We start from the raw sequence: 24,242 nt of genomic DNA on the forward strand, positions 1-24,242 counted from the left end.
ATGTGATATCCTGTAATGGAGGGTTTCATGGGGCAGCAGGGGGAGGCACAGGGACTATTTGCGGCACTGTGTGGGCACACAGGACTGAGCAGATAGCACCATCTTGCACATAGTCTATCGCTGTTGTCTGGGCTGTCTCTCATGTCAGTCTGCCTACCATTAAGAGCACTGCCCCCCCCCCCTTAAGGATTGAATAGAGGTGAACTTCCTCTATACAATGTTTCTCAATGTGGAAGCGATCTTCTATTTTGTAAAAACTTATAAATAAATATAGGAAGGCAGAAGTAATTGTGGCAGGTAATACTTTGGAACCGGTTTATTGTAAGCGCAGAAGTGTTGTATTGTAAGAGCAGAGATCTTTGTTGCCTACAGTGCTTGTTTTTCTGCATGAGACAGTTGGGAGGATGCAGATCAGAAATCCTAGATTAGTAGCTGGGGTCTGCAAACTCCTATGATGTTGCGTCCATCTTATCTCTTGTCCTTCATCATCTCCTTCAGGCGCCACATGGCAGCCATATATCTGGTGATTTCAGTGCTTCGACTAGGGAAGTTCAGTCTCTTGTCATTCCGGTCAGTACTGATCTGCAAAGAAAAACTTCATCATAATATAAAAAACATTTGGCAGAAGGAGTAATGAACTGAACATCTGACAACCCATACTTGGCTGGAATCTCTGACTTCTGATAATCCTACAGTATTTCAAGTTTTCTGAAATGTCTAGAAATGGCTTGATCTTGCCCCCCCTCCCAGTCTCCCATTACTTGGCAACCCTTAGCTCCACACAAGCCCCCTTAAACCTACTCACCAAAGGTGTGGAGAACCAGCCAATTTCCTGGCCCTCTGTCTGTGGTTCTTTATATTTCTTAGTTGGTTCAAGTGCAGCATGATGAATAAGTTTCAGGAATTTAGCTGTAGGGTCAAAGAACAGGTATTAAGTGAGAATTACTTCATATAGAGTATCAATACAATGCATCAATAGTTATGAGCCACTGAGATAAAGTGAATCCTTAAAGTAATTGATATCGCTAATTCTCAATGTGGCCAAATATGTGGATATTTAAAGTCAGAGAGTAGAGCCATGAACAGACATTGCATATGTTTCTACAAACATGACAAAGGCTCATTCCGCACATGCAGAATAATGCACTTTCAAACTGCTTTCACTGTTCTTTGAAGCTGTGTGGAATAGCAAAATCCACTTGCAAACAGTTGTGAAAGTGGTTTGAAAATGCATTATTTTGCGTGTGCAGAAGGGGCCAAAGTCTCCTGCTTGAAGAGAAATCTAAAATCTATAAAAACAATGGGAAATTAAAACCCTCCAAAGTGAACAGGATATATTGAATGTTAAGAGTGGCTCTTGGCACCAGTGGCTTTAAGAAATGAATGTCCTCAGTGGTTGCTGCCAGCATTCAAGCCTTGGTTTCTGTCAGTAAAAGGGGGGTGGGGTGGTCAATGCCCTTTTCAGGGCTGTTCTGGCCTTTGAAAAGAACTCATTGAGGCCAGACCTAGCAGCAAGTCACTTGGCATTTCCTACCATGTGACTTTCATGACTCACCCAGGCCCAACTACTTGCTACAGCCACCCTATGAAACCAGTAGTGGTAGAGTTTCAAAATAGGCTCTGGAAGACCTAGGTTTGAATTCTCACTCTGTTCTACATGTTCACCGAATGACTGTGGGCCGGTCAAGTGCACTCAGCCTAAATTACCTCATGGTTAGTGTGAGGAAAAAAAACAGAAGAATGATATAAGTTGCTTTGGGGTTCTATTCTGGAGAAAGGTAGGATATAGATTAAAAACCAAAGATGGGGGATAAATAAAATGTAGGTTGGTTGGTGGAAAGGAGAGAAGGAAAAGGTAAGAAATGGGTTGCCAGAAAGAAGCAAAGACCAAATAGTGTGGAGAGGGGGATACAGAGGAAAATGAGATGCCTTGTTTAAATTCTTGTGGGTTCACTCACGCAGAACTGCCTGGCAGCTGCCACTATAAAACTTGACCTGTAATTTTCCTGGGTAGAGACTACAAACGGGAGAGAAAGCTGACAATTGGAGGGTTGCTAGGGAAGGAAAAGAAAGAACAGTGGAGGAGGATTAAATGAGATGACTCCCAAAAGTCCTTGTGAGTCCCTCCACTTCTGTGCATTATTACATAGCACTGCAGCATACATAACTTACCTGGACTGTCCAAATTTTGCAATTGCCTGCTAGGTAATTTTAACATGTTACTTGTGCTTACTCCCATGAAAGATTTTACTATCTTGGTAGCATTTGCATCTTGCTTGGACTGTGGATTAGTATCACAAAAAGCACTTTCCTTTTCATATATGCTGAACAACCAGAAATATGTCAGAAACAGTAATTTTGCAATCTGTATTTCTCAGTCTGTTAATGGCAAAGCAACAGTAAACAATGGCTTTAAATCATTCATTACCATCAGCGGGCTCCTCTAAGTTATCATGCCACGACATTGGCTTTCGGGTGATAGTGTGAACTGAAGGCAAAAAAATGCATATTAGTTCATTTATTTAAAATGCATATATCCTGTCTTTATCTTTTTCAACTCAACAAGCAACAAAAAGATGCAAGGATACAAAAAAAAGTCTATTGACTATACAAGTTAAAAATGTAGCCAGATCTGCCAAAACAATTTACTGTCCAACAACTATCTTCTGAAATAAAACTCTTGTACACCTTCCTGAATGCAGCGTGTGAAGGCACCCTCTATTCCCACCATTACAGCAGACTGCATCTACCACAGAAAAAGGCCATGAATTAACTGTTGCTATATGGACCGGCCTAAGAAACGGTGCTACAAAGCAAAGGCTGTTTGAACATAGCTGGCCTTTGGCCAAGGACGGCCACAACTAAAATATCTCATGCCAGAATGGGCAGTGATTCATTTCCATCTTTGTCAGGAATTGTATTTCCTAAAGGAAAACTTTAAGATGACGCTCTTAGCTCCTCAAGTGGCAGAGACAACAAGGTATTCTGGTCATCTGATGTATAATTTTGCCATGCACCTGCCTACTGCCGAGGGCCTGCCCACTTCAAGCCTTTCATGAAATTAGGTGTGTAACTGTCAGTATGGGTGCCTCTGTTATTGAACTCTGACTGTCCCTTGTGTTTGGATTTTAATGGATTAGTTTAATGATATGCTGTTTTGTTTAGTAGCCACTGCTATGCTATGGGCTATTAGGAATCTCCATCCCCTGATTTTACTGGGCACTGGGACATTAATTTTCTTATAGCCTTGACTTCTGCTGGATCATGAGGCATCTCTTATTATCACCATGCACCTGTAAAAGCAGACTGTTAAGGAAAAAGATCCTTCAACAATAAAAAAGGGTGCCTGCAGGCTTCACTCAGTGTTGCTGCTCCTGTCTTCATATACTGCTGATGCCGATAGATCTAGCCTCCAAAATCAACGGTGCACTTTCCCCCCTTTGTGTTCTGTGGTGCTGGGGAAAGCCAACCCGTGTGGTGCGGAAATCGCCTCTCCCCCACCCCGCTCGCCAAGCTCAGTGCTGCTCCTTACTGCCGTACCCTTTAGGAGGGGGTTCACCCCGTACTCAGTGTGCAGGCGCTGGCATCGCAGTTCTTTTCGGACCGTTTCACAGAAGATCTTGTTCTGACTTACGGGGTCGAGCGGCTCCTTGGTGGCTCTCGCGACCCCTGCCATATACCTCTGTCTGGGAAACTTTCCTCGGTGTTTTTTGCCCTGGTTTCCTAGCAACTGAATGGGATCTTTACTGTCTTAAGACAGGAAGTCGGGCTTCGCCTCTTTTTCTCTCATTGGTTGAGAAATTAAAGCTCCCGCAGCGCTGATTGGCTGATCTGCTCAGGGCTTAACATTTGAATCCGCGTTCGGGGAAAGCTGGAAGACGTAAGTCGGCACGAAACAAACCCAAGTAAGTCATTGCAAAACCTGGTGGATATAAAAAAGCCGATATTTCTCCAAGGACGAATCCAGTTCGGTTCTAGTCCGTTTTGCACAAATCACCCATCTTAGCCGGTCTTCGGCTTCAATTTCTCTACAGTTCGGGGACAGCATGCAGCTCAGCTGCCAGTCCGACGGGCGCATTCGCTGCACTGTAGCTATCGAGCATTTGGGTGCAGCAGTCCCGAGTCGAGTGCTGCTTCGGGACGCCTGGGTGACCTTGGGCCGGGATGAGTTCCGAGAGCTGGCGTTGCAAGTGACAAATAGCAGTGGTCCGGAAATTCCCCGCAACTTCCCTTTACGCCGGGATGGAGTGCGACTGTTCACACGTTTCATGAAAGACGGGAAAAGCTCGGTGCGTTTGGGTTCAGGCACCAAGGGCGTGCAGCTGCTGTTCTCGAACTGCCCTCCCGACCTGTTGCGTCGCTTCATTCAGACGCTGCGCATCAAATTCAAAGCAACCCAGGAGGGGGTTCGGCCCGTGAGCGAACGGACGAGGCTTCTCTCTGGCCTGCCGCGCACCTTCGACACAGTCAGCCCCGTGCAGGTCCGCGACTTGCAGCAGGGGAGGGTCAGGCAAATCTTGGCTGATGTGGCCACCACCCCGACCAAAAGCCAGGCCCTTTGCGGTGAGCTTCGAAAACGTGCCCGGGATGAATCGGTGGGTGGCAACCAGGTGAGACGTCGGTTTGAACACTGAAACACTTTTGAATACTGCTTAACTAGCCTTTCTTGCTTCAAGTAAGGCTAAAGGCAGAGCCGGGGGGGTGGGGGGTGGCACCCGGGGGCAACACCTGCTCCTAGAGGAAAAGGCTTAGCTGGGAAAAGGCTTAGCTTGCTTGGAAGCCGTATCATCTAGGTGACAGCTCTAGTTACTGATTTGAGGTACTAAACTAGAGAGCAAGAGCATGGAGATGAAAATGCATTTTGCATGTGCTTACAAGTGCATCTCCTTCATTTATTTACTTTACCTATAGTTTGTCTTTCCCAGGGAAACTCGAGGACAGTTACTGGTTATAAACAGTGCAATGAGACAGCCAAAGATCAATGTGACGGATTAGGATTATAGAATTAGTGAACAAGTCATCTAAACCAAATTATACTATAAGTAATACAGAAAGTGGAATTTCAAGGTGAAACAATGTGGTTAAGGTAGGTGATACTAACAGTAGTCATTGCAGTAGACTACCATAATATTCTGTTGTGTCTTCCTTATTTATTTAAACATAATTAAACTTCACAACACATATTTCAAATCTAGGTTGTGATATTGGAAACAATCATAATTTAAATGAAGATTTACCTTGGAGTGTGTGATTAGGAATGCAAATTCAACACATCTCTTTTAGTTCTTCATGCATTTATTTTTATTATTTATTTTATAAGATTTATATCCCACCTTATCCTCGCAGGGATTTATTATTATTAAATAATAATAAAAGCAAGTGTGGAGGAAATCTATCAAGGGCTTCAGGGTATAAGGGCATTGGGGGTTGACTTGGTCTCCCTTTGCACCAGTGATGATTATTGAGTGGATAAAATTGTGGGAACTCAGAACTAGTACCTGCATGCCATCCACTGAAGAAGCAAATGTGCTTGCCTAGTCTAAAAAAAGACTGGGAATTGGTTTTGCTGGATCCCTCCCCCATATTTTCCTGCAAGGGTAGATACTTCGCTGATTTGGTTCCACATCTAGTGTAAGGTACTACTGTGGCTATTACCCATGTGACTTTCTTTCAGATATGCAGGTTTAGTGACACTGAGCATCCATAAAGTTTTTCAAACTTTCAAAGCACCTGCATTCTCTGTAATCCTTATAATATGTATGTAAGGTAGATCAGAAGTAGTACTTCAGTACTGCAGATGCAGGAGCTGAATGGTGAAAACAGATGCTTATGTGATATGAAATTTGAAAGGGGGAGTTTAACAGTCTTGGCAGCATATCTCACTTGAAAAGTACAACCTCTTCCTTGAATGAACTAGCATATTGCTGTTCAGATTATATTTTTCTTCAGCATGGCATAATAGTTAAGAGTGGCTGACTCTAATCTGGAGAACTGGGTTTGATTCCCCACTCTTCCACATAAATGACTAACTCTTATCTGGTGAACTGGATTTGTTTTCTCACTCATATACATGAAGCCTGTTGGGTGACTTACAGCTAGTCACATGTCTCTCAGAACTCTCTCAGCCCCATTTACCTCACAAGGTGCCTACTGTGAGGAGCAGAAGGGAATGAGTGTAAGATGCTTTGAGGGTATAAAAACAGACTCTTCTTATATGCAACAGAATGGATGGAGAGGATGGTTTTGTGTGACATTCTTATAAGACACTTAAGATTTGTTGAGTTTTTAGGGCAAGACGTTCCTTGGAGAGTAGGCTTTGTCTCAGTATTGGATTTTCCTCCAGGTGACTGAAATACAATCAGCTAAGAAGCTGCCTTGGTTGATGCGCTCCAGAGCCACACTCACACAGGATCAATCAATGGTGCTGAATGCAGTGCTGAGTGGAAAGAATGTCTTCTTCACAGGCAGTGCTGGTGAGACAGGAAGGGGAAAGAGTTGCTTCATTGGGTGGGAGATGCAGTGGCTTAATCTGCCATATTGTGAGTTCCAAATAACTTGGGGATTCTAATTCAATCCTGGGGATTCTAATTGAAGATTTTCCATTGCTGTTGTTCTTAGAGCTCGAGGATGGATAGCATCTTACTAACACGTATCGAAATCTGATGTTTCTGTTCTATTTTTGAGATGTCGGTGGGAAGAGATTCTCCTGACCTCTGTACTTATTGAATAATGCTCTTCCCAGTTGGGCAATATTACTATCTGCTGTTTGCCATGTAATGGTTCTCATGTAATAGGAAGTCACAGATGGGGATGAAAGAGAAGGTGGGAATGGAATAGAAAGGCTAACTAAATTGACACGGACTGCATGTGTCTAAGACCGCTGTTATTTCCAAAGGGACTGGAAAATCCTACTTGCTGAAAAAGATTGTGGCCTCACTGCCTCCGAACAGCACTTATGCCACAGCCAGCACAGGAGTAGCAGCATGTCAAATTGGTGGCACCACCCTCCATGCCTTTGCAGGTAACCAAGGCGCTGGGAAGAAAGCAGGGCAGGAAGAATCTGATGTTGGGATACCCATGATGCTCTCTTTCTCCCCCAAATCTTTGCAGGTATTGGTTCTGGAAAGGCCCCCCTCCACCAGTGCACTGAGCTGGCTCAGAGGTCAGGGGTACGGCTACAGTGGCTAAATTGCTGTCATCTGATCATTGATGAGATCTCTATGGTGGATGGTGAATTCTTTGATAAGCTGGAGGCAGTAGCCAGGTATGTACTCACAGGGAATATTCCTGCATCTACTTTTTTCATGTGAGGGTGAGGTATGGTGGTATAATGGTGGTATATATGGAGCAGCAGTGGCATAGGAGGTTAAGAGCTTGTGTATCTAATCTGGAGGAACTGGGTTTGATTCTCCGCTCTGCCGCCTGAGCTGTGGAGGCTTATCTGGGGAATTCAGATTAGCCTGTACACTCCCACACTTCTTCTTGTTCTTGTTCTTGTTCTTGTTGTTGTTGTTGTTGTTGTTGTTGTTGTTGTTGTTGTTGTTGTTGTTGTTGTTGTTGTTCTTCTTCTTCTTCTTCTTCTTCTTCTTCTTCTTCTTCTTCTTCTTCTTCTTCTTCTTCTTCTTCTTCTTCTTCTTCTTCTTCTTCTTCTTCTTCTTCTTCTTCTTCTTCTTCTTCTTCTTCTTCTTCTTCTTCTTCTTCTTCTTCTTCTTCTTCTTCTTCTTCTTCTTCTTCTTCTTCTTCTTCTTCTTCTTCTTCTTCTTCTTCTTCTTCTTCTTCTTCTATAATGAAGACAGATCATAGCTGTATCAAATTCTGCCTTGGTACATACAACCTCTGTTTGAGTCCTTGGTAGATAAATGGGTAAAGTATAGCGGCATATTGCTTTGGGGGGGGGGGGGGGATGCTATCAGCCTAGATTCAGCAGCAACCAGCTCCACAACTGTACTTCCATTCACATCTACTCTTTGGTTCCACATCTAGTGTAAGGTACTACTGTGGCTATTAGCCAACATTTGTAATGTGTGTCCTCCAGGCAACTGGTTCCACTCCTTAGTTTAATGTTCCGAATGCTGCCCATTTGCTTATTTTTCCACTCAAGGTTGCTGAATTACACAGCAAACTGTTCTGCCTCTGGCCAAGTGTCAGTAAACTGGGTTCTGTTTCTTTTTAATATATCACATGAACTGCAGGCGCTGCAAGGGAAATATGACGTGTGGGTTGAACAAGATAGAAGGCTTTTTATTACAGTACCTCGAAGAGAGAAAAAGCTTCAACATTACTACTTGCTCAAAATGCTTAGCATACTTTCAGCAATCCTAACCGCCATCATATAAGGCAGGTCACGATTCTTCTACAGTACAGGGTAGTCTAGTGGTGGCGGCAATGATCATGACTGAGCGTAGTTATCCAGTCTGCTCATGAATAAACTGAGAAAGCTTTTTGTGGTCTTAACCATAGTGCTATGCTAACTCCCTAAATCTACTGTAATGTAATACATTACACAGTTGCAGATATTCTGCTTTTTTTCCACCTACTCATAAAATCTGAAGCTCTTTGTTGGTTTTAGAAGAGAGCTTTGCCTTAGATTCAGGAAGGATAATGGACTTTTACAGAGAATCTAAGGACTATGGTAGAATTTGGATTGCACCATGCAAGTAATGTCACTTTGAACGTCTAATGAGACTAAGTCTCCAGGCAGCATTGATATGAAAGGACTTCTTGGCTGCTATGGTGGAAGGATGTTTGGCCATGGTGGAAGGACTGTGGTGGAAAGACTGTTTGGCTGCCATGGCATGAGTTTAGCTGGTTTCAAGGTTTTTGCTTTCTGTTCACTCCTGGATAAGTGTGATAGCTGATCACTGACAGTGTTTATTTTTCTATGCTGCTTTGTTAGAACTATCAGGAAATGTGAGGATCCATTTGGAGGAATTCAGCTCATCATCTGTGGAGACTTCCTGCAACTACCCCCAGTCAGCAAAGGCACCGAGCAAGCCAAGTTTTGCTTCCAGGTACTCTGGTGATGAAGTTGCTCAATACATATCCTGCTGCTGGCTGGCCTCTACCCAAAATTTCTTTCACAGGCAAAGAGTTGGATGAAGTGTATCCACTTGAACATGGAACTGACCAAAGTGCAGAGGCAAACTGACAGGGACTTCATTGCTCTTCTGGATGCAGTTCGGCAGGGCAGGTATACTATCACCTTTTCCCACAATAGAATCAGTAACTATGATAATGTTCCCATTGATATCCAACAATCAGCTTTTCAAATGGCCATGGGCTGCCAAAGGAAGATTGGAAAGATCTTTGTGTACATATTCTTGTGTACAAACACACAAATTAGTTTTCCTATTTTGATGGAGTTATAATTTCAGTATTATTATAGAAGGAAACATTGCAAGTTGGATATGACCAGTGAGGTATTGTGCTGAACCTGTCTTGGTGCACATCTAGATGGGTTCTTGGGTTGGAGTAATGATTTTATGTGTTCTTCATCAAATACTCTAGGTCTTTGCTGTCTTGTTTTTAAACGGTCTCATCAATTTTTGTCAGATGCACAGAGGAGGTCACCAAACAGTTAACTGCAACAGCAGCCCACAGGGTGGAAAGAGATGGAATCCTGGCCACTCAGTTGTGCACCCACAAGGATGATGTGGAACTGACAAATACGAAACGACTGCAGAAGCTATCTGGTGGGAATGCCAAAGCAAAGGTTGTAGAAAACACTGCAAGGGATGGGGAGATGTCCAGGTGTGGTAAGATCTGCAGATGGCAGGGGCCAGCATTGCAGATCTTTTTGTAGCAGCTTCTTTCTAGACAAAACAGCAATGTAAAAGATAATCTCAGGGACCACTTGTGTCTCACCAGCAATAAAGTTTCCCTGTCCTGAGATCTGCTAGTGTTTGATAAAAGAATGAAAGGATTGTCTAGGTTGAGCTGAGGCAAAAGGGGGAAGGATTAGTTTTGTCTGTACCCAGAATGCACACGTGTGGTTGGAATTTAAAGAGACTTGATATTTGGGATTTTTGGGACAATGTTTTGGAAGTGGCATTTTCAGTAATGTGTAATGCCTGGGTCTTCAGTATCTAGAGCTATGGAAATGCCTATTAATGAGACCCTGTACAATCATTTTTGCTTATAAGAAAAAATATGGGGAGCTCTTTGAAAAAACATTAAGAATTACAAGATCACAAGTTCTTGCATGTACTTTGACTTTTGTAGGAGAACCACGGTGCTTCAAGGCAGTGGATAGTGACCCTGGGTTGGTGAAAACTTTAGATGCACAGTGTCCTGTAAGCAGCATCATTGAACTTAAACTCGGTGCCCAGGTAAGACACAAACATTGCATATGTTGTTACCTAGACTTAGAGGCAGTTCATAGACTGGCAATGGGATCTCATCTCCACTTGAGGAGGTTTTTATTTCCATTACTTTGCTCACTAGCATCACTCTTTTACATACTCATTACATTACCTGATAAGTGATTTTGATCACTACTTCTGTTCCGTTTAGACTGGAGTCTGTGTAATAACTATAAGTATTGCTACCAGTAATAAAGGCTCCTGGAGTCAGAAATTGTAAACCAAGTCAAGCAGACTTTATTAGAACCGCTCTGTGTCAGCTGAGTATATATTGGAAACTACTTTTTCTAATGAGCCTGTTCCTTCTAGGCCTTGCAGTAAGCGGGCTCTACTTCATATCTGTAAACCTTGGCATTTCAGCAATGTTAAATACTGGAGGAAGTTATGGGATTTTTTTGAAGCCGCAACAAACATTTGAAATAATAAAACTTTTTCCCAGGGATTGTGGGTAGGTGAACCTTTTTTGTGAATGTTCTGTAACTGAGGAGGCCCTTGTGGTGGTTCTTGTGTCTTTTTCCAATAGGTGATGCTTACCAAGAATTTGGATGTATCCCGGGGTTTGGTAAATGGGGCTCGTGGAGTTGTGATTGGTTTTGAAACTGAAGGAAAAGGTTGGTTTCTAAAAAGCATACTTGACAGTGGCTTTTAGTCTTGCTTCCTGAAAAGAGGGAGCATTGTAAATCCTATGGGGCCTCTGCTTTGTGCAACAGCTTTTTTTTAAACTGCTGTGCTTTGATCCATAGCTTGTATTCTTTCCTGCTCTATCTTAACTGTAATTAAATTTGGCATATTCATTTGGAGTGTTTGTCACTGGCGTTCCTGCCTAGGGACATGGGGTACCCCTTGTCCCTGGGCGCATAGATTGAGGTCACGTGGGGGGCGCCAAAACATCCTCCCACACAGCTAGGGATTGAGAAAGCCCTAGAAAGCAGGCACTGAAGCCGCAGACTGCTCCCAGTGCCTGTCGTAGCCCCGCCCACTCTGTACGGTGGCCTGGAGTGTCCAGGGGGCGGGGAAGAAGTCCCACTGGGCTCCCAGGAGCAGGACTGGGGAGCTCCGCCTCCCCTCCCTCTAACCCTCTAATGCCTTATTCGCCTTAAGTGTGGCATTTCTCAGAAGCCTTCTCCCCGGCAGCAGGCACAGGAAAAGGCAAGCTGAGCAGGGAGCCCAGAGACTAGCAGCCGAACTGGAAAGATGATGCATGGATGTTTGCTTGGTAAAACCTTGGGGTGACTCTAGTAGAGAGAGAGATTTACATGCTTGGGTAAAAGTTAATTCCCACTTGCACTGGCTTGAGCTGGCTTCTGCTCCAGGCTAGGCAGCCTACCTCACAGGGTTGGTGTGAGGACACACCATTAGGAAAGTGGGTGGGGAGAGAGCCATGCCTGTCTTTGCTTGGGGGTTGGGGGTGATTTGTGAGGGATGATGCTGATGTTTGCGTTTGGTAAACCTTCAGATGGGGGGTGACTCTGTGAGAGATTTACATGCTTAAAAGTTAAATTCCCCTTGCACTGGCTTCTTGAGCTGGTTTCTCAGGCTAGCAGCCTACCTCACAGGGTTGGTGTGAGGACACAATTAGGAAAGTGGTGGGGAGGGAGCCATGTATGTTTTGCTGTAGGTAGGAGGTGATTTGTGAGAGATGATGCTGATGTTTGCTTAGTAAACCTTCAGATGGGGGGTGACTTGTGAGAGATTTACATGCTTAAAAGGTTATTCCCACTTGCACTGGCTTGGAGCTCTTTCTGAGGCTAACAACCTACCTCATAGGGTTGGTGTGAGGACACAATTAGGAAAGAGAGTTGGTGGGGAGAAAGCCATGTATGTTTTGCTGGTGGTGGGAGGTGTTTTGTGAGCTGGTGCAAAAAATCATTGTTTGGTCGTTGTGGGGGAGGGTGGTTGTCCATACCTGGGGTGAGGGGGCACCAAACTCAGATTTTGTCCCCGGGCTCCAGTTTGCCTAGATTCGCCCCTGGTGTTTGTTGAAGGCTGCTGTGGCTGAAATGGAAGAGCTTTGGAAACTACTTTGAAACAACTCAAAACATGTCATTGCCAGCTCCTTAGACTAGACATGAGAAAGAAAGTCTTTTAGAAAATGGAAGTCCAGTTTGACTGATGAAGAATATGAGAGGGAACACAAATGGTGGCAAAAGAGAAGCAAGTTAGCTGTAAGGGAGGCAAAAAAGGATTATGAGGAACGCATGGCTGCGAACATCAAGACCAGCAACAAACTGGTCTTCAAGTATATCAAAAGTAGGAAGCTAGCTAGGGAAGCGGTAGGCCCGTTAGATGACAAAGGAACAAAGGGTGTGCTGAAAGATGACAGGGAGATTGCAGAGAAGCTGAATGAATTCTTTGCATCTGTCTTCACCCGAGAGGAGGTGAGGAAAATTCCTGCACCTGAACCATGCTTCTTAGGAGGTGAATCCGAGGAACTAGCGAAGATAGTGGTAGACAAGGAAGAAGTTCTGGTAGCCATTAAAAAACTAAATGCTACCAAATCCCCTGGCCCAGATTGCATTCACCCAAGAATTCTTAAAGAGCTCAAGTATGAAATTGCTGATCTTCTCACTTTAATATTCAACTTGTCCCTGAAATCAGGCTCCATCCCTGAAGACTGGAAGATGGCCAATGTCACACCAATCTTTAAGAAAGGATCTAGGGGGGACCCGGGAAATTACAGGCCAGTCAGTTTGACATCTGTTCCTGGTAAATTAGCAGAATCTATCATTAAAGATAAAATTATAAAACATGTAGAAAAGCAAGACCTGCTGAGAAAGAGTCAGCATGGCTTTTGCAGAGGCAAATCCTGTCTTACAAACTTATTAGAGTTCTTTGAGGGTATAAACAGGCATGTGGATAAGGGGGAACCAGTGGACATTGTCTACTTGGATTTCCAAAAGGCTTTTGACAAAGTTCCTCACCAGAGACTATTGAGAAAGCTCAGCAATCAAGGAATAAAAGGGGAAGTCCTCCTATGGATTAAAAACTGGTTGAGAAACAAGAAGCAAAGAGTGGGTATAAATGGGAAATTCTCACAATGGAGAGATGTCGGGAGTGGTGTCCCCCAAGGATCCGTTTTGGGACCAGTGCTCTTTAACCTATTCATAAATGACCTGGAAGTAGGGGTGGGTAGCGTGGTGGCCAAGTTTGCAGATTATACCAAATTATGTAGTGTGGTGAGAACTGCAAAGGATTGCGAAAAGCTCCAAGCGGACCTTGATAAATTAGGTGAGTGGGCTAAGAAATGGCAAATGCAGTTCAATGTAGCAAAGTGTAAAGTGATGCACATAGGGGCAAAAAATCCAAACTTCACAAACACGCTACAGGGGTCAGTGCTATCAGTCATAGACCAGGAAAGGGATTTGGGCGTCTTAGTTGATAGTTCCATGGAAATGTTAACTCAATGCATGGCAGCTGTGAAAAAGGCAAACTCTATGCTGGGGATAATTAGGAAAGGAATTGAGAATAAAACTGCAAAGATTGTCATGCCCTTATATAAAGCAGTGGTGTGACCGCACTTGGAGTACTGTGTTCAGTTCTGGTCGCCACATCTCAAAAAGGATATCGAAGAGATAGAAAAAGTGCAGAGAAGGGTAACGAGGATGATTGAGGGACTGGAGCACCTTCCTTATGAGAAGAGGCTGCAGCATTTGGGACTCTTTAGTTTGGAGAGGAGACGTCTGCGGGGGGATATGACTGAAGTTTTTAAAATTATGCATGGGGTAGAAAATGTTGACAGAGACAAATTTTTCTCTCTTTCTCACAATATTAAAACCAGGGGGCATCCATTGAAAATGCTGGGGGGAAGAATTAGGACTAATAAAAGGAAACACTTCTTCACGCAACGTGTGATTGGTGTTTGGAATATGCTGCCACAGGAGGTGGTGATGGCCACTAACCTGGAAAGCTTCAAAAGGGGCTTGGATAGATTTATGGAGGAGAAGTCGATCTATGGCTACCAATCTTGATCCTCTTTGATCTGAGATTGCAAATGCCTTAACAGACCAGGTGCTCGGGAGCAGCAGCCGCAGAAGGCCATTGCTTTCACATCCTGCATGTGAGCTCCCAAAGGCACCTGGTGGGCCACTGTGAGTAGCAGAGAGCTGGACTAGATGGACTCTTGTCTTATCCAGCTGGCTTATTCTTATGTTCTTATATTTCTTATGAATGCCTCAGGATCTGCCTTTCATTTTTCCTACAGGACTGCCTAAAGTGAGGTTTCTGTGTGGTGTCACTACTCTTGTTGGGTTGGAAAGATGGGTCTTAAAGGGACCAGCAGGGACACATCTGACTCGCCAACAATTGCCCCTAAAACTTGCCTGGGCCATTTCCATCCACAAGAGTCAGGTTAGTGAATCTTCCCATGGTATCTGTTACAGCCATAGTGATCAACTATTAGCAAAAAGTAAAACTTCTTAAAGGTATCACAGCTGGTAAAATCTATATATCTGGATTCAAATCCCCACTGTTACTTCTGTCCATTCCAGGAAGGCAGCCATATTAGTCTGTTGCATCATAAAACAGAAGTCCAGACAAACATTTGTGAGTCAGAACTCACTTGATCAGATCTAGTGTCTCCATCCAAGCCAATTAAGTTTATATCTGGAGCTACAAGGAACAGATAGGCAGGTGTAAGGAGATATTACGAAGAGGCCTGAGAACTCTTTTAAATATGCATTGTATCACCTGCTAAGTGATTTCTATCATTTTTCTTGTCTCATTTAGACTGATGTTTGTTTGAAATCAAACCATACAATGTGGCTTTTATTTTATTTCATTTTTATTCTATGCATTACCAATTGGTCTCGACCTTGCAGGTATCTATGTCTAGTAGCCTGGTTTTAGGCTGTTTCCAATAAATACGTGGTTTGCACGAGCCATTTCCTGTTGCCTTATCTACCAACTTTTAAAATGTGACTACCATGTTTGTTCTCTACTGGTGCAAGAATGGCTTTTATTTTTTCAAGTGGTACTTTGCCCACCCCCACCCCCATTCCTGTCAGAATATTATGGTGCAACAATAGCAGCTAGTCCTAAAGTCTACAGCTCACTCTGCACAACAGACATGATACTAACATTTAACCTGTTGAAGCCCTGAAAGATTGCATCTACACTCTCAAGATATTTTTATTGGTCCAAGTAGAAGTGAAATTGCTTTGGTTTCTATGAGCCAAATGACTCTCAAATAGCTATTTTTCTGCATCTGAGCATGTGGCCACACAGGGAAAAAGTTATCTTTCTGCAAGGGTTGTTAAGGTTCTTGGGGAACAAGCTGTCTTCTATGCATGAATTGTAACAAGTAGAGAAATAGAAAATATTTATTCTTGCTACAATTACGGGCATATAACTGTTGCTACAACTATCGATGACTTCTACAGATATTTTGTTCTCAGTATAACATCTGAATATTGCTTCATCATTTCATTAAGTAAGAACTATGTGGGTACCTTATTGCATTGTTTATCAATATTCTAGTTCTTCCAGTGAGTACTGGCTACCTTACTGACTTGTCTTTCTCCCATATTAGGGTATGTCTCTAGACTGCGTTGAAATCTCCCTAGCTCGTGTCTTTGAATGCGGCCAGGCTTATGTAGCGCTTTCTCGGGCACGTAGCTTAACAGGACTTCGTGTTCTGGATTTTGATCCCAGTGCAGTGAAAGCTAATTCTTGCGTGTTGCATTTCTACCGTTGCTTGAGGAAAGAACAATTTTTAGCTCAGGTAATGTGAATCTGTTATTAAGCTGCTCTGATGAGATGTGAGTAAGCATGATATAGTAGTTAAGGTGCCGGACCAGGACTTGGGGAAACCAGGTTCTAAATTCCCCCTCACGCCATAAAAGCTTGCTGGGAGACCTTGGGTCAGTCACATACTCTCAGCCCTGACCCTGGGGGATTTCCAAGAAATACTAGGATCATGATGCAGAAGCAGGCAATGGCAAATTACCTCCTAACATCTCTTAAGTTAGTTGCGACTTGACAAAAAAAAAATCAGATGTAGTAGTTTGTATCTTTGCATATTACGCACAGGGAAAGAAATGTAGTACATACAAGAGGAGATTTGAACACAAACCCCACTTAGCGCTGTATACCTGTGGTGCTATTCCCTCTTTCAAGAATCCCAAAGCAGCCATACTAAGTTGTTTATTTTGCTTTAGTCAGCTCTTTATAAATTATCTTCCTTTTAGTCTTTTCATGAAGTTTGATAACTGTCAGGTCTAAATACATGAAGGTGTGGGGGGAGTGTCTTTTCCACTTTTTCTTTTTACTGCCCCTCCCATTTTTTCTGATGGAAAAACTGTAAAGTTGGGAGGTGCTGAAAAACACCTCCTATGAAATTTTTTTTAGTGTGCATGAACTGGATTTAATGAAAACGTGAGCATGCTCAAAACATATACAGCTCTAAAATACAATACACCTCTGCACCTAGAAGGACATCTAATCTTCATGAGGACAATATGCAGGGTTTTCGTTGCTTCTGTTGTCCTTCTGACCTGTCTCTTCCCTGATGGATGATCTCCCTTATCGTATGACCCAAACACTCAGTCTGTGTAAAAGAAGCTTATTGCCCTTGTGGGAAGGGATAAAAGATTAGGAAATAGGTCAGAAACTGCACCAAAAATTCTGAAGGTTTCACTGAGAACTGAGCTCTCTAACCAGTAGCTGCAGAAGGAAGATGGCATCTAGCTAGAACTGCATCTAGTTGTGCCAATATTATCATTGAACTTTTGTGTGACCCCTCTCCTCGGCCCGTAATATATTTTGTTATTTACCACAAAACTTCTGTTTACCTCCTATTTTTTCCAATCATTCACGAAACAAACATTAAAGTATGTATTTTCTTTCAAGTATTGGGTATATATGCAATTTTGCTTATGGAAAACTAAGGCATTTATAACATTTACATTCCATAAGGATGTCAAATACTGCAGTTTTATATGTCAAGTTATAAATGATGCATTTTTGTTGTTAAAACCACAAAATTGGTTTGGTTTGATAGAACAGCAAGTATTGCATATATTTTGGTGCTTCCCCAAATTTCCAATTTTTTCCAGAAGTTTTTCCCATGGCCCCAACATTTCCAGCTATGTTGCATTAAATACAGGTCACACTGAATGCTGGTATTTCCATTCTGACTAGATCAAATGCTTCCCTATCTGAGGGATCACTTATGTAATTTATGTTTACTCTTTAGGCCTCTCTGAAATCCTACATTCAAGCTGATAAGGAAAACTGAGACAACTGGAACAATTGTGAGCATACCTCATTCCAGTTTGTTGTTAATTTGGAAAACTATTTTTGCTGGCTGCTTTGGCTTAATTGCTCGTGTACAAAGGAGTATTCTTTTCCTCTATTACAGATCACCCTAGGGCAGGTAGATACAGCCCTAGGGCAGGTAGATACAGCAGAGTTGTTCCAAAGCAAAATCACATACTGGAAGAGAGGTTATTAAGCTAAAAGCTCAGTAAATATTTGTCATGATTGATTAGTCCGTTTTATTTGTGTTTAAGCCTGTATACATATGCATTGTATATGTGAAAGCAATTTTTCACTGAAGAATAAAAAACTAATTTACAAGTACAAGCTACCTAGTCTTCCAAATTGCTTTTAAATGTGCCTTAATTTTCAGAATTCATATATTCCAGTTAGACTGACATGTAATGCTTTCAACAAAACAGGGTACTACAGTAGAAGCTTTCTGGATTAGTTTCAAGGTATTTCATTCTAGTTCTGTATTATAGCTTACACTCTGTCTTCTATATGTGTGTCTGCTTACTGCCTTGAGCGACAAGATCATGCAACACAGACTTTGTAACCAATATCTTTCATTTAAGGCAGCTATACTTGTTGGAGCTACTTCTAATCCCAGATACAAGAGACAGTGGAAATGTAAGTATGAATTCTCTGGGACAAAGTCACCCATTTAGCAAAATGAACTGCTGAAATGATCTAAGACAAATATTGCTATTAAACAAGATAAAGCAGTACACGTAATCTACTGGAGAACACTCACAATAAGCAGATATTGTCCACAGAACAAAATATCAATGCTGCTAGGAAATCCATTGTAAGACAACTGTGTTTCCCTTTTAGAGTTACTATCACGCAAAAGAGACAATTCAGTACACAATCTTATTTCCTCAGTTCAAGGTTTCTTTTGTGCCAAAATATCTAAAGGAAGTAAGAATGAATTCACAGGGCAGATACCCAGAGACTTCCAGTCCATCACAGAAGCCCCAAGAGCATTGGCATCAGATGAGGTTGTGGAACTAGCATCTTCATGTTGTGAATGGCAATTAGTGATCTGGAACATAGGGAGAGACGTGTTATGTAATTCTCTGCTACTGCTGTTCAGCTGGCTTGAATCCATTTGCATTCTGCTTCCCTCACCAGCATAGGGGCTATTTAACTCCACATAGCATTTGTACATGTGGCTCTTCAGTTTCATGATATCAAGGAAAACAAGCTGTTCTGGAAGAGACAGCAACAGGTCCAGGACCACAGCCGCCTCTGTAGAAATCAAAAAAATAGGAGATAATAGCTAACTACATGCTAATATAGCCATACATGCAATCTTTTGGCCTGTACCCCACTGCAGATTCTCAAAACTCTTGCTGTTTCTGCTCTGATTTGGCATTCTCTTTTCAGCAATGATGGCAGGAAAGGTTGAGTATTCCTTTTGCTTCCCTATTATTTGTTCAGATTTTTATTCTGCCTCTGAGACTTATGATAGTATACAGTATGGACAATTACCCAGTTCGCCCATTTGTTATGAGAAAATACTCAACAGTTAATGAACCAGCTAAATATTTTAAAGTACTTCTATTCTTCTCCTATGTTATCCTATTCTTCCCTGCTTCAATTATCATGTTATTCTAATTCTCACAGATAGCAATATTAACACTATCTTTCTTTATTGATCCCAAATCAGGGAAATAATTAAAACATCATTCATTCCACTACTGCCTTCTTCCTTTAAATATAACATATTCCCCATGTTCGTACACTGCATTCTCATACTAACACAGTTGGGACAAACCAGCATTCTTTAGCATGTTTTTTGAGCAGTCCTCAGAGATAGTGGTACAATGGCTTATTGATTTGTCTAGACTGCATTTGCCTCCTATTTGTACTGCAGAAATATGATTGTGAAGGCCTACAGTATGTATCTCTATGTCTCAGCACTGTGAGGCCATTCATCCTTTTCCTGCTCAAACTCTACTTACCACCAGGTGAGAGTTCTGGTGCTTTGGACCCATGTGAGAGCATGGCCAGGTACTTGTAGATCTTTTCAAAGTCCACATGGAAGTCTTGCTCTTCTGCAGGAGCCTGTTCTGGGGGGATCACGGTCTGAGAGTCTTCTGTTCTCCCTTGTACAGCTGTGGGTGAACACTGTTGGATCTTTGCATCAACAGGCTTTGGGGGCACAGAATGAAGCAAGCTAAGAGGCTCAGCAGATGCAACAGTTAGAACCTGGGAGGGTGGGAACATAAAGTCAAGAGACTTCAAATGAAGAAGTGAATCCACCCAGTGTCCAAACAGCTTAAGATTTCCTATGGAGCAGAGTGTAATTTCGAGCACTTGTCTTTTCCAAAGTAGCTGCCTTCAAAGGCACAGGCCTCACATAAAAGACAAGGTGAATGGCCAGAATGGATCACTCATGCTACTGCATTTATAACAGTAATCATCTGTTAGCAAGGTTACAAAACATACACACTTGGGAAAATGCAGTTGCCATACTGTCCTCAATACTGCCTGTCAGCTTCTCAGCCAGCCGTGTCCATACCTAAAAACAGTAAATACAAACAGTTAAAACAGATAAAGACCTGAATGCCTTCCATTCCAGTCTAACCAACACCCATAACTTTCTTTTACCTCAATAGGTGCTGGAGTTGGGCCATCCTGCCATTGGCTCTTGATGGACTGATACTGTGCCTTGACTGCTTCCTTTGCCACCTTTTTTTTAAGCAGTTCCACGAAGGCCAAGATCTGTGACAGAATATTTTATATAGTTTCAGGATAGTTGCATCTGTTTACAGTAAAACATCCAGATCCAAATCTAGTAGCACTTTAGAAACCAACAAAATGTTCAGGGTATGAGTTTTCAAGAGTCAAAACTCCTTTTATTAGATAAAGAGCTTGAACTTTTGGAAGCTCATATCCCAAAAATGTTGTTGGTCCCTGATATGCAACTGGACTCTAATCTAGTTGTTCCAACTATTTTAGAGACTACATGCATAGAACACATTGAGTGAAATGTAGGAACCCTTCCACCTTTTGTTGTTCATAACTTTAAGCAATATATCTACACTTCATGTGTGTGTTGAAGTGAACCATGACTCAGGAGTAGAGGTTTTAACCTTATATCAAGCTCCTGTTCAATTCTGAAGATATTAACAAGCTGGTTATCCTTCTACCAGACACCAAACACTGAGATATTTCTCATTCACAAGAAAGGTACTGTGTTTCTCTGAAAATAAGACAGTGTCTTATATTAATTTTTGCTCCCAAAGATGCGCTATGTCTTATTTTCAGGGGATGTCTTATTTTTCCGCTCCACAGCTGCATGCTCTGGTGTTCTGTTCAACGGGCATGCTTCCAAACAAAAACTTTGCTACATCTTACTTTCAGGGGATGTTTTATATTTAGCACTTCAGCAAAACCTCTACTACATCTTATTCTCAGGGGATGTCTTATTTTCAGAGAAATAGGGTAGGCTCCGCAATATTTGTGTATTTTGGCTGGTTCCCCAGGCATTGGCAACCCCTAATCCCACTGTGAATTAATTTAAGCAGGTTATTTATAGTGGTTTACATCTGGGGACAGTTATATGAAACTCCCCCATTCCTGGTGCAACTGCTGATGCAGCCCAGTGGCAATGGGGCTTCCACATGACAGTTTCCCCATCACCCAGCAATAGCCAGCTACCATCCCTTGGTTTACTGGAGCTTTTAAAAACAAAACAGAAACAAAACAGAATCATGCATATCCCTTTATGTCCAGCAGCGGAAGAACTAGATACATTTGTTTTTAAAGTAAAAGCTGGGGGTTCAGGGAATCAATAACACACTACAATAATGTTAGATCACTATAACAATATTTAATGGCAAATTGTTTTTAAAAAGCTACCTATGGTGGGCGGGGGAATGGCCACCTTGGGGTTGGGAAAATGGCTGCCATTCAAGCTTTATTGTGATCTTTCCCAAAACCTTTTGGCCAGGCAGATTTGAGAAAGATCAAGGGGAAGCTGGGGAATTGCAACATAATGCTGTGAAAAAGCAGGAAGAAAATCTACCTCCAAACAGCATTGAACTTGAGACAAATGACCTTTGTCTGTTGGTAAGCCACATACAAGAGACAAAGGCTTAACCAACATAAACTTATGATCTTCTACTCTCTTGTCCCCAGTGGTAAGAACTGAAATTATTCTCCATGATCGAGACTTTTTCAATATGTGTCAGTTACAAACCTGTACTGATTGTGCAAACCCTCTACGGATGTATATATATATATATATATATTAAAAAAACTGTTTTGGAAAACGACGATGCACATAAACCTTTCCATCCAAGTACTGCCCAGCTCCGATTTGCATCGTTTCCCAACTATACGCATCCTTGCAAAACCCTGTTCTTCTAGGGGCCAACGCAGCCTGAGCGGAGAGAGATCTCCCCTCCCCCAGCCTATCTGAATGCACCCACCTCAGCCTCATCCCTCGCGGGCAGATACTTCTTCAGTAGCTCCGGGCGCAGCGGCCCTTCGCCGTGAGCTCTCAAGGCCTTGAGAAGGCGTCGCTTTTCTCGATCTGTCCAGACGTGGGCGACAGGGCCCTGAGCGTAGCGCGAAGGTGTCGAACGACGCCTTGCCGGCGGCTTCATGCCGGTGAAAGCAGGAGAGACCCGCTGGCCTCCTCTAGTTCGGTGTTTAATCAACTCCCTTATCTGCTCCCCCCATCCCCACGCCTCGTTCCCACAGTGATAGATCTCCGGTACTTCTCCGCACCACAGCCGCACCTTAAACCGAAGCCATCTGGCGTCGCATACTAATGACGTAAATAGAAGCCGAACAAGATCAGGACTAACAGGAGGCGTGGCTAGTGAAGCCTTACCTCCATGGATAAATCGCGGTGAAGGAAGTTATTGTGGCTGGTGACGTCTCTTGTTGCTGTGGTAACAGAACGGCAGGAGGCTGGAGCTGTTTTGCTGGGATTCTGCAGGCGCGGCAAGGGACTGCCCCAGCAGGGAATCCTAAGGCCTCCGTCCGTTGCCATGGCGACAGAGCCGGGCTCCCCCAAGCGCTGTGCAGTGGGACATATGTTTTCAAATGTGGTCTCATGTCTGGCCAGGCGATCAGAACAGCTTTAGGGATCGTTGCTCTAATTTCATTCCAAAGATCCAGCGTGCTCCAGTGAGAAGACTGGTTGTTGGTTTATTCCCCTTGCGTTATGGCAGAGGGCTGAAACAGTGGCGTAGCTACCACGGGACACAGAATGTTCGCCGGGGGGGGGGGGGGGCAGCAAAAATGTATTTTTGATATTTTTTAGTATTTATTTTACTTTGGCCGTGGGGGGGGGTATTTTTGATATTTTTAGTATTTTTACTTTGTCGTGGGGGGGGGGGCAGCAAAACTCCGATTTTGCACTGGGCTCCATTTCCCCTAGCTATGTCTCTGGGCTGAAAAGAAGCTGTGGTGGGAGCTCTGTGCCAGATCAGGACTGTGGTTCTAGGAAAGGAGCCAGGTTCTCCCATCATTAACTTCAGGACCCTCTGTGGTTCTTTACAGAAATGTGGAGCACTGCACATGCCACATGGAATTCATGACTCTACATGAATTTCTTGCTAAAGACAGTGGTCATTATGCCTGCACTGTCTCCTACACAGAAAGTCCAGTTTCAAGACTTTCTCTCACACATTGGTGGGTGAGTGCATTCTTCCTGTTCTGAAAAATGGAAGAAATGTGGGCTTCTTGCAGACTGCCTGGTGGAAGGATTAACAAGATAAGGATACTTACCACTCTGGATCTCCCAGGCAACCTACCTGACTTAAAATTGTGCCATGTCCACTGGCTAAGGTGGAGGCAGTGAAGGGAGGGTTCAAACAGCGCAGTGCAGACTGCAAGCAGCTCCATTGGAGGCAACTCTCCTGGTTATACTTTTCTGTGGGTCCAAGCCCCTGCACAAACACACTGCTTGGTTTGGTTGTAAAAGCCAGAAGGCCCAGCCATGTGTGAAGAGAACAGGAGAAGTAAATGTGGATGTCCTGGCCAGGGCTGCAGATTCCTGCACCTTGTTTTCCTGTCAGTGTATGGATGCCCCTTCAAGTGGAGCCTCTCTATAGAAGGATGTCTATTGTGGGTTGCACTAAGTCCTGGCCTATTAGTACTAAGGGCCCACTCTGTTCTTCTCCTGTCATTAAAGTGCAATGCCTCACACTTCAAGCTCTGAGACTGAGTCCCATGATGAGCACTACCACTGTAGTAGGGTTGCCAGTCTCCAAGTGGAAGTTATTTATTGACCTCTGAAGAAGGTTTAATGGGACTGAAACATTGTCAGGTATTTTGAGGATATATTTTGGGATATTTTGTTTATGACACTATCAATTGAGGTATTGTGGTTATTTGTGGAATATTTTGTGATACTTCATGTGTGTTTTTAGATATTGATGTATACTTTCTATTGAGCTTTTTATGTTTAGCTTTCTACTGATAAAGTTAAGCACAGTGCAATAAAATATATATTTAATTTTTTTTAATGGACATCTATCAGACTTCTCAGCCTCTTTGAGTTTCTAGCTTGGAGATCTCCCAGAACTAGGAGATCTCCGGACTAGGATCAGTCACCCTGGAGAAAATGTCTGCTTTGGAAGGTGCGCTCTTTGGCATTAT

General features: G+C 43.0%; 3 protein-coding genes across 4 annotated transcripts; 1 reads left to right on the forward strand and 2 right to left on the reverse strand.

Annotated features, from left to right (window-relative positions):
* Positions 1-285: 285 nt before the first annotated feature.
* On the reverse strand, positions 286-3,762 carry FAM183A (family with sequence similarity 183 member A). The gene is made up of 4 exons (XM_048497255.1): positions 3,541-3,762; positions 2,429-2,488; positions 806-909; positions 286-582 (listed from the first exon to the last, which is right to left on the reverse strand). Exons 1-4 carry the CDS (start codon positions 3,674-3,676, stop codon positions 469-471), a joined length of 414 nt encoding a protein of 137 aa, XP_048353212.1. The 5' UTR covers positions 3,677-3,762; the 3' UTR covers positions 286-468.
* Positions 3,685-17,942, forward strand: PIF1 (PIF1 5'-to-3' DNA helicase). 2 transcript variants are annotated; one of them, XM_048497252.1, is made up of 13 exons: positions 3,898-3,905; positions 4,035-4,610; positions 6,344-6,473; positions 6,896-7,021; positions 7,111-7,264; positions 8,897-9,011; positions 9,084-9,190; positions 9,553-9,692; positions 10,222-10,328; positions 10,885-10,972; positions 14,563-14,708; positions 15,889-16,080; positions 17,554-17,942. In XM_048497252.1, exons 2-13 carry the CDS (start codon positions 4,047-4,049, stop codon positions 17,593-17,595), a joined length of 1,911 nt encoding a protein of 636 aa, XP_048353209.1. In that variant the 5' UTR covers positions 3,898-3,905; positions 4,035-4,046; the 3' UTR covers positions 17,596-17,942. The 2 variants fall into 2 exon arrangements, with proteins under 2 accessions (XP_048353210.1, XP_048353209.1); XM_048497253.1 differs by having other exon boundaries at positions 3,685-4,595.
* On the reverse strand, positions 17,835-22,413 carry SNAPC2 (small nuclear RNA activating complex polypeptide 2). The gene is made up of 5 exons (XM_048497254.1): positions 22,061-22,413; positions 20,235-20,348; positions 20,077-20,145; positions 19,586-19,832; positions 17,835-18,869 (listed from the first exon to the last, which is right to left on the reverse strand). The coding sequence occupies exons 1-5, from the start codon at positions 22,235-22,237 to the stop codon at positions 18,505-18,507; spliced, it is 972 nt and encodes a 323-aa protein (XP_048353211.1). The 5' UTR covers positions 22,238-22,413; the 3' UTR covers positions 17,835-18,504.
* Between the last annotated feature and the right edge of the window lie 1,829 nt (positions 22,414-24,242).

This window comes from Sphaerodactylus townsendi, linkage group LG05 (genome assembly GCF_021028975.2).
Source record: "Sphaerodactylus townsendi isolate TG3544 linkage group LG05, MPM_Stown_v2.3, whole genome shotgun sequence".
NCBI classification, from domain to species: domain Eukaryota; kingdom Metazoa; phylum Chordata; class Lepidosauria; order Squamata; family Sphaerodactylidae; genus Sphaerodactylus; species Sphaerodactylus townsendi.

Excerpts from the sequence above, each read along its gene's own strand:
- SNAPC2 (XM_048497254.1), bottom strand. The coding sequence starts at position 22,237 with ATGAAGCCGCCGGCAAGGCGTCGTTCGACACCTTCGCGCTACGCTCAG. Across the intron at positions 19,833-20,076 it reads TGGCAACTGCATTTTCCCAA|GTTCTAACTGTTGCATCTGC; the intron begins GTGTGTATGTTT and ends CCACCCTCCCAG. Across the intron at positions 18,870-19,585 it reads ACCAGAACTCTCACCTGGTG|AGGCGGCTGTGGTCCTGGAC; the intron begins GTAAGTAGAGTT and ends TGATTTCTACAG.
- FAM183A (XM_048497255.1), bottom strand. The coding sequence starts at position 3,676 with ATGGCAGGGGTCGCGAGAGCCACCAAGGAGCCGCTCGACCCCGTAAGT. Across the intron at positions 910-2,428 it reads CTTAGAGGAGCCCGCTGATG|CTAAATTCCTGAAACTTATT; the intron begins GTAATGAATGAT and ends TTGACCCTACAG. Across the intron at positions 583-805 it reads GCTGGTTCTCCACACCTTTG|ATCAGTACTGACCGGAATGA; the intron begins GTGAGTAGGTTT and ends TTTTCTTTGCAG.
- PIF1 (XM_048497252.1), top strand. The coding sequence starts at position 4,047 with ATGCAGCTCAGCTGCCAGTCCGACGGGCGCATTCGCTGCACTGTAGCT. Across the intron at positions 10,973-14,562 it reads TTTTGAAACTGAAGGAAAAG|GACTGCCTAAAGTGAGGTTT; the intron begins GTTGGTTTCTAA and ends TTTTTCCTACAG. Across the intron at positions 16,081-17,553 it reads AAGAACAATTTTTAGCTCAG|GCCTCTCTGAAATCCTACAT; the intron begins GTAATGTGAATC and ends TTTACTCTTTAG.